General features: G+C 50.4%; 4 protein-coding genes across 4 annotated transcripts; 3 read left to right on the forward strand and 1 right to left on the reverse strand.

Annotated features, from left to right (window-relative positions):
- The first annotated feature begins 628 nt into the window (after positions 1-628).
- Positions 629-1656, forward strand: LOC124173632 (late histone H1-like). Its single transcript, XM_046553053.1, has one exon. The coding sequence runs from the start codon at positions 797-799 to the stop codon at positions 1583-1585; it is 789 nt and encodes a 262-aa protein (XP_046409009.1). The 5' UTR covers positions 629-796; the 3' UTR covers positions 1586-1656.
- Positions 1657-2989: 1333 nt separating this feature from the next.
- LOC124173638 (histone H4) lies at positions 2990-3478 on the forward strand. Its single transcript, XM_046553058.1, has one exon. The coding sequence runs from the start codon at positions 3089-3091 to the stop codon at positions 3398-3400; it is 312 nt and encodes a 103-aa protein (XP_046409014.1). The 5' UTR covers positions 2990-3088; the 3' UTR covers positions 3401-3478.
- Positions 3479-4289: 811 nt separating this feature from the next.
- LOC124173634 (histone H2A) lies at positions 4290-4889 on the reverse strand. Its single transcript, XM_046553054.1, has one exon. It carries the CDS (start codon positions 4715-4717, stop codon positions 4343-4345), a length of 375 nt encoding a protein of 124 aa, XP_046409010.1. The 5' UTR covers positions 4718-4889; the 3' UTR covers positions 4290-4342.
- A 2671-nt stretch (positions 4890-7560) lies between these two features.
- LOC124173636 (histone H2B) lies at positions 7561-8000 on the forward strand. Its single transcript, XM_046553056.1, has one exon. It carries the CDS (start codon positions 7589-7591, stop codon positions 7958-7960), a length of 372 nt encoding a protein of 123 aa, XP_046409012.1. The 5' UTR covers positions 7561-7588; the 3' UTR covers positions 7961-8000.
- The last annotated feature ends 601 nt before the right edge of the window (positions 8001-8601 follow it).

Consider the following 8601-nt stretch of genomic DNA (forward strand, 5'->3'; position numbering starts at 1 on the left):
TAGGAGCGTCAAACGGAGTCATTCCATTTCCTTCGAATATCACGACTCGCGGCGCAATCGGAATACTCTCGCGACATTCAGCCCCCGCCGGAAAGGGGAAACGATAATCGAGTGCCGCCGTTTGTGGAATAACGGCACGAGAACAAAAATTATGGACATTCGTCCGCTTCTCCCGGGGATCGCGGGTTCGCGGCAGCGCGAACGATCGCAGTCGCACGCGGAAAGAGTGATTTCGGCGTCGCGAAAAGGCGAGATCGAGGGAAACAGTCGCGTTTCGGCGACGCCGAAGTGGCGTCTCGATCGTCGATCGAAATCGCCGCAAACTCGGATCGAAAAGTGCAACAGACGAATGCACAACCGCGGATCGAGTCGTCGCGACACGACGCCGATCCGTCCGACAGGCACATCTTCCGACCATCGTTCTCCGTCCGCGGGGCGCCGTCCAGACCGGCGCCGGCGTGCCGGCACACGCAGGAAGGTTCAGAGAAACGGCGAGGCAGGTCGCCGATCGACCACGCGAACCCGCGACGCCACGGCGACACTTTAATTATCGGGTCGGAAGGCGCGCCGGTGACATGCCGTATTTCGCTCGGGCGCCGCGGCGCCCGCGAGGTTCCGGTCGCCGACGGCGGGCCGCCCGCGCGCGGCCGGGACTGTCGCCTCGCGCGTCGAGATCGGACGCCGACGTCGGAGCCGCCGGCGCCGTCCGAAACGATAAAGTGCGAGACGAAGTCGAGTACAAAGATTCGAAGGAGAACGCCGACGACAAGTTCGACAGCGGCGAACGCGCTCCGAAATGGTACGATATCTCGAAGGTGGGAAACGCGAAAATTTCATCGCTTCATACCTCTCGTCCGAGACCATGGCAGACGCTACCGCAGCAGCCGCAGCAGCGCCCCCGGCGGCCCAGCCGTCCGGCACCGCAGCCGTCAAGCCCCTGCCCGCCGCCTCCGCAGCATCCAAGAAGGCCAGCAAGGGCGCCGCCTCCAAGAAGGCCCGCGCAAAGCCCTCCCATCCACCGACCTCCGAGATGGTCAACAACGCCGTCAAGAGCCTCAAGGAACGCGGCGGCTCCTCCCTCCAGGCCATCAAGAAGTACATCGCCGCCTCCTACAAGGTCGACGCCGAGAAGCTCTCCCCCTTCATCAAGAAGTACCTCAAGTCCGCCGTCACCTCCGGCACACTCGTACAGACCAAGGGCAAGGGAGCGTCGGGGTCCTTCAAGCTGAGCTCCACCACGCTGAAGGACAAGGCTGCACCCGCTGCAGCCAAGGCGAAGAAGACCGCAGCCAAGAAGACCGCCGCGGCCAAGAAGCCGAAGCCCGCGAAGAAGGAGAAGGCTGCCACCAAGCGGTCCGCGCCCAAGGAGCGCTCCAAGTCCGCGCCTCCTGCGAAGAAGGCAAAGAAAGCAGACAAGCCCAAGAAGAAGCCCGCAGCAGCCAAGCCAGCGGCGAAGGCAGCAAAGTCCCCATCGAAGGCAAAGAAGGCGCCCACCAAGCCCAAGGCGCCCAAGCCCAAGAAGACGCCCACCAAGCCCAAGCCCGCGGCAGCAAAGAAGGCCGCCGCCGCCCCCAAGAAGAAGTGAGCGACCGAACCTCGCAGGTTCACCGAACTTCGATGTACGCGAAGTTCAATTTAGGCCCTCTTAAGGGCCATCAAGTCATACAGATGACTATTTTCCATGCTTAAAACAAAATTCCAAACTCCTCCACCTTACCAAATAAAGTTTCAAACCTTACCCATTGAAGGAAATGAGTAGATGGACAATATTCCTTCTACAAAACCGCTAATTTTACGTCAAATTAATGCACCTTCCATTGAAGGTTGTCAGATAATTTTTTGGCAGTAAAAATTTACCTATGAACCTAAGTTTCGAAAGAGACGTCTGCTGCAGCAGAAAGCCTGATTGCTCAAAAGAATGAAGTATTTGCGTTTCACATATTTGCAACCAAGACGGTCGATTGTTGAAAACAATGAAATCTTGGCGAATGTCATTGTTGCATTAGTATTTTCCGTGACAAAACTGCTGGCGGAAAACAATCGTCGCGCATGGCAACATCTCCTGACGACATTTTTTGAGTTCGAGAGATGCCTACATTGTCGTAAGTCGATAAACGATTGAGTGTACTCCTGACTTTGTTATTCTGAAAGAACTTCGAAATTTCCGTTACTTATGAAATTTAAATTGCCATTCTGTAAAGATAACATTTTCCGTCAGGAAACTGCCAGGATGCCAAGCACTCCATCTGCAAAAAAACATCTTTTCATAAGTTATATTCATACCTTCCAGTATTTTTCTATACTATTTTTCATTAGTTAATTATAATTATCATTAATTACAACTTTATTATTTTTTCATTCTCTTTCAGCTTTTCTTTATGAAATATTATTTCATTCTCGTCGATGAAAGCAATGGGAAACAATCGTCTGTATGACGTCTAGTCCTGAAAAGGACTTTTGTTTTTGTGCCGACAAGAAGTCGACAGCGACGACGATCTAAGCGCGCTCTCCGCGGATACGGCGTGCCAGCTGGATGTCCTTTGGCATGATGGTGACGCGCTTGGCGTGGATGGCGCACAGGTTGGTGTCCTCGAAAAGACCCACGAGGTAGGCCTCGGACGCCTCCTGCAAAGCCATTACGGCGGAGCTCTGGAAGCGGAGGTCGGTCTTGAAGTCCTGGGCGATCTCACGGACCAGGCGCTGGAAGGGCAGCTTGCGGATCAGAAGCTCGGTGCTCTTCTGGTATCTCCTGATCTCTCGGAGGGCCACGGTACCTGGGCGATACCTGTGGGGCTTCTTCACTCCACCGGTGGCCGGCGCGCTCTTGCGAGCGGCCTTGGTGGCCAGCTGCTTCCTGGGGGCTTTGCCTCCGGTCGACTTACGGGCTGTCTGCTTGGTACGTGCCATTTTCCTGTCGGGAAAGTAACTGAAGCGGCCGATTTCTCGACCCAATATATTGGCATGAGTGTGTAGACTCTTACATGTGCCGAAATGTGATTGGCTGAGAGTGCGAGACCGTCGAAAGACGTTATAAAATGGAAAGCCGAAAGTCAAGCAAGCACGATTCTCTCACCGAGACAGCAGCAACATGACCGGACGAGGCAAGGGAGGAAAAGGCTTGGGGAAAGGAGGCGCCAAGCGTCATCGCAAGGTTCTTCGCGACAACATCCAGGGCATCACCAAGCCGGCCATTCGCCGTCTGGCCCGCCGCGGAGGTGTCAAGCGTATCTCCGGACTCATCTACGAGGAGACCCGCGGTGTCCTCAAGGTGTTCCTTGAGAACGTGATCCGTGACGCCGTCACCTACACCGAACACGCCAAGAGGAAGACCGTGACCGCCATGGACGTCGTGTACGCCCTCAAGCGCCAGGGACGCACCCTGTACGGATTCGGTGGTTAGATTTCCATCGCGGCAGCAGCCCATTACATCTGGCAGCTGCAGCATCATCGAATAACAAAGGTCCTTTTCAGGACCATAGAACATGCAGGATATTATTTGCCATTGCTTACACTCGTCGCAATCACAGAAATGTGATGTCATCGATAATACATGAGAACTAAGGTACTGGTTGAGTAAAGAAAAAAAAATTGATGGAATTGTCACATGACAAGTTACTATTATGCTAGTAAACCAAATACTTTCATTCATATTGAAAGTTGATTGAGTAAACTGCTGAGGGACGATCAATTTGTTTCTATTTCTTAATCCAACCCATATTACCGACTTCAACAATAATGGTCACTAAGTGTTCTATTTCCGGTAGTTATTGTTACATTTTACAGCGGCACAAGCCGTTAACAATGTCGTCCATTGATAGTGTTACTTAGCAACGACCAAACGCCTTCGTCGATTTTCAAACAATTCTTCGACCGAATGCGGTGACTATGACACATTGTTATACATCGCCTATCTGTTGCTTAGAAACGCACTGCTGCCAACATATTTTCAAACTGCTACATAGCATTCGGACTTTTTGGATATCCATTCAAATGTTCCTTTTACAAGGCGAAGCTATGGTATTGCAACATGTTTTTCCCCCATCATAATACTAATCCCTTAATTACTATTCATTCATCATCACAGTTTCTCTAACTCTGTTGGTATGCTTTCGTCACACTTGCTATCGTTCTATTATGTTATAATTTTCAAATTTTATAACCACTTGACAACTCGATCCACGACCTCTCCACCAGAGAAACAGAAAGTAATTTCTAGACTTTTTATGTGCACATTCTGGGAAGAGTACCAAATTCTTTGACATAGTCGTAAGACTGACAGACCTAGATGGTTTGCGGTCCTAAAAAGGACCATTTTTTTATTCTCTTCGTAAGAAGAGAACGCTTAAGCCTTCTTCTCGGTCTTCTTGGGCAGAAGCACGGCCTGGATGTTGGGCAAGACACCACCCTGGGCGATGGTGACGCCAGACAGGAGCTTGTTCAACTCCTCGTCGTTGCGGATGGCCAGCTGAAGATGACGGGGAATGATCCTCGTCTTCTTGTTGTCACGGGCAGCGTTGCCTGCCAATTCCAGGACTTCGGCGGCCAGGTACTCCATGACGGCGGCGAGGTACACGGGGGCACCGGCACCAACGCGCTCGGCGTAGTTGCCCTTGCGGAGCAGACGGTGGATACGTCCCACGGGGAACTGAAGTCCGGCCCTGCTGGAACGGGACTTGGACTTTCCCTTGACTTTGCCTCCTTTTCCGCGTCCAGACATGTTGAATCGAGTTGCTTTCGGCGGTACGGTGTAGACCTCTCGACGAAATGTTGATTAGAACCGTGTCTGTGTGGCTTATACATTTTATGGCCTGCCGCTGGCCGACTGCTCCGTCTACTCGACCAATCCGGTGTCGGCGAGTCCCGACTTCACGGCATATAATAAAAATCTAGCCAAAAATTTTCATTCCATCAGACGACAGGACCGCGCTGAAGGGACAAATGGAGGCGGTGTGATGCTTGGCTACAAGAAGTCATTATCAGAAACGCCACTACAGTCACCAACCACCGATAGACTGGAAATTGTCGGCTCTAAATTCTCCACTTGCAACGGCAGTATCGATGTTTGGAGTGCCTACCTCCCCCCCCGACAGCATGGAATCAGCCGCACCGATCTTGACGCCATTGCATCTGTACTAACTAACACCGCAATCATCGGCGGTGACCTCAACTGTAAACACGTTGCCTGGGGATGCCGCATCACAAACTCAAGAGGACGAGATCTGCATCATGCAGAGCTAACAGTCCCGTTCACTATTCTCCCACCACCAAACCCCACCCACATCTCTGCCGATCCCAACCGTTCAGCTGACATACTAGATCTCTTCCTTACCAAAAACCTTTCTCCATTCCTCTTACCAACAACTCTTCCACAACTTTCATCTGATCATATCCCGATTTCAATTTCATTACCTCTCTCATACCCGATGACTCTTCCTTCCCCTATAGTGAACTGGGACAAATTTACAGCCTGTGCCTCGAAGGTCATTCTTCCCGACCCACGCACCTGCAGCACCACCGAGGATCTTGAAGACCATGTTACCCTCCTAAACAACAGTTTAAACCACTGCATTGCTGAAGCTTCTTTCACGCCCAAACCTTCTCCCCTCATTGACGACTCTCTGCCGCCGTCAGTTCTCCCGCTGATGCAGCGCCGAAACAACGCACTTCTCCGCTGGAGAAGAACTCACGATCCAGCTACGCGGAATCTCTACAAAGCACTACGCAACCGAGTTACCAGTCTCATCAGGGACCACCGTCAAAAATCTTGGGATAATAAAATCGCCTCTCTGAGCCATAAGGACCATTCCGTCTGGCAACTAGCGCGTTCCTTAAAAAATAGAAAAACCCCTTCTCCTCCTGTCGATTTCGGTACCTCACAAGCGGCCACCGATCAACAGAAAGCCGACAAATTTGCGGAACTGCTGGCAGAAACTTTCCGGGACTCAGCAGATTCAGACATGACGGAAGATTGCCAAATTTCCTACTCCACCGTTCTCCAATGTCCTACACCGCCTTTTCCGCCAGTCTCTCCATCAGAGCTCCAATCCATCGTCAAGCAGATGCCGAAAAAGAAAGCCCCAGGCCCGGACCTCTTCTCCAACCACCTGATCAAGCAACTGCCTCCAAACTATACCTTGTTCCTCAGACACCTCTTAAACTCCTGCCTCAAGCTATCCTACTTCCCCAAACCTTGGAAGACCGCCAAGGTCATTCACATCCCAAAGCCGGGAAAGTCTCCACGGGACCCGAATAACTTCCGACCAATTAGTCTTCTATCGGCATTTGGCAAAATCCTGGAGAAGACTATCCTAAATCGCCTGCTACCTGAGCTCACCGACAACGCCATCATTCGTGACGAACAAGCTGGTTTCCGCACTGGTCACTCCACTTCCCACCAGATTACCAGGCTCGTGGAATACATCCAACTAGGATATAACATGAAAAAATACATCGTTGGCGTATTCCTCGATCAGTCGAAGGCATTTGACCGTGTCTGGCATCAGGGACTTATACACAAACTCCACACCTCTCCCGTCTCCTCATACCTCACCAAAATTATTTTATCCTACTTATCAGACCGAACCTTCTTTTCATCCTTTTCCAGTTCAAAATCCAAATTATACCCTATTAACTCCGGCGTTCCCCAAGGTTCCCTACTCTCTCCTACCCTTTTCAACTTGTACATCAACGATTTGCCATCCCATCCAAACACCGATACCTACCTATATGCAGACGACCTCGCCATTCTCTCCAAGTCCTTTGATCCAGACACGGCCGCCGACCACATCCAAGATCACCTTGATGACGTGGAGGACTGGATGACCACATGGAAACTCCAGTTGAATCCATCCAAAAGCCAGGTCATACAATTTGCTCGCAAGAGGAAAAAATCCCTGTCCACTCCCATCTATTACGGGAACAAAAGAATCGTCCGAAGTACCACCACCAAATTCCTGGGCATCACTCTAGACGAGAAACTCACCTGGAGCGCCAACACATCCGAAGCCATCCGGAAGGCAAGAGGCGCAACAGCGGCAATTTACCCGCTATTAAAAAGCCAGCACCTGGCGCTGGACACCAAGAAATTGCTGTTCACGGCAATGATCCGACCGTATCTAACCTATGGCTACCCGGCTTGGGGATCAATAGCACACACACACCTACACAAACTAACAGTGTTACAAAACAAGGTCTTAAGGACCATCACGGGCGCCCCCTGGTTCGTCCGCAACCAATACATTCACGAAAACCTCAAAATTAAAACACTTACACAATGCCTACACGACATAGCCAAATCCTTCGAACACTCTCTGCACAGAACAAACAACACGCTACTCACACCAATTTGGAACTACGAAGAAAACCCACACTTTAAATACAACAGACCCAAAAGAGCCATTACACATCCAAACCGCTAAACAAAATTGACTAATTAACCACAAATACACAAACGCCATTCTATACTAAAACCCAACTCGCCGATTACCAGCTGATGCTGAATATCGTGACATTAACGAATACGTTAACCAGAAATGCGATGCGATGCGATGAATTTTCATTCTCGCTGCTACGCAACGTTGGTACCAACATGCCACCCAAGACTAGCGGAAAGGCTGCCAAGAAGGCCGGCAAGGCCCAGAAGAACATCTCCAAGGGAGACAAGAAGAAGAAGCGCAGGAGGAAGGAGAGCTACGCAATCTACATCTACAAGGTCTTGAAGCAGGTCCACCCTGACACCGGTATCTCCTCCAAGGCCATGAACATCATGAACTCCTTCGTCAACGACATCTTCGAGAGGATCGCCGCCGAGGCTTCCCGTCTCGCTCATTACAACAAGCGCTCCACCATCACCTCCAGGGAGGTGCAGACCGCCGTCAGGCTCCTGCTCCCCGGTGAACTGGCCAAGCACGCCGTGTCTGAGGGCACCAAGGCTGTGACCAAGTACACCAGCTCCAAGTAAATTACTTGGTAGCGCCCCAACGGCCCTTTTTAGGGCCCTACATCATTCAGTGTGATGTTTCCATTGCTTACTTCAACGACAAAAACGAAGTTCCACTTTAAAATTCACAACGGTAGTCCATATCTCATTTTCAGTGCTCAGAAGGTCCTAATTGTTATGATTACTCCTTGGTTGCCATAGCAACAGATTGTTGATCATTCATCAGTTATTTCATTCCAACAGTCGGTGATTGTTGGCGTCGCATTGTCAAAGCGAAGTGTGACGGTGTCTCCGGGCTCTCTCAAATGTTCAAGTTCAAAAATCGTTTTTCCACGAGCATAACAGATACAATGTTCCCACAAATTAATAATTTATGCAACATTATTTTCTCTTTCCTTATCTTCATGGCAGATGTTTTTCCTTTCCCTCTATCGCGTACATGAATTTCTACTATCGCTATATGTAAAGTCCTCCGTAACGTCTCCACAGTTCCTCGTTGCATGACAATCCGTCCAGTGCGTTCAAATTTTGTCTACTTGCAGCCGCACGAGACGATCGTTAACGTTATTTCCTTGTTATGACAACAAAAGGCACTTTGTAACTCAGAAAACTGGTGGGACAGTTTCTCTTACGTCAAACCGTTTGTCCGTTATTCCATCATT

The sequence above is a fragment of the Ischnura elegans genome, unplaced genomic scaffold (assembly GCF_921293095.1).
Source record: "Ischnura elegans unplaced genomic scaffold, ioIscEleg1.1, whole genome shotgun sequence".
Classification (NCBI taxonomy): Eukaryota; Metazoa; Arthropoda; class Insecta; order Odonata; family Coenagrionidae; genus Ischnura; species Ischnura elegans.

What these genes read in the sequence shown, in the direction of transcription:
- LOC124173632 (XM_046553053.1), top strand. Translation starts at nt 797, where the DNA reads ATGGTACGATATCTCGAAGGTGGGAAACGCGAAAATTTCATCGCTTCA.
- LOC124173638 (XM_046553058.1), top strand. Translation starts at nt 3,089, where the DNA reads ATGACCGGACGAGGCAAGGGAGGAAAAGGCTTGGGGAAAGGAGGCGCC.
- LOC124173634 (XM_046553054.1), bottom strand. Translation starts at nt 4,717, where the DNA reads ATGTCTGGACGCGGAAAAGGAGGCAAAGTCAAGGGAAAGTCCAAGTCC.
- LOC124173636 (XM_046553056.1), top strand. Translation starts at nt 7,589, where the DNA reads ATGCCACCCAAGACTAGCGGAAAGGCTGCCAAGAAGGCCGGCAAGGCC.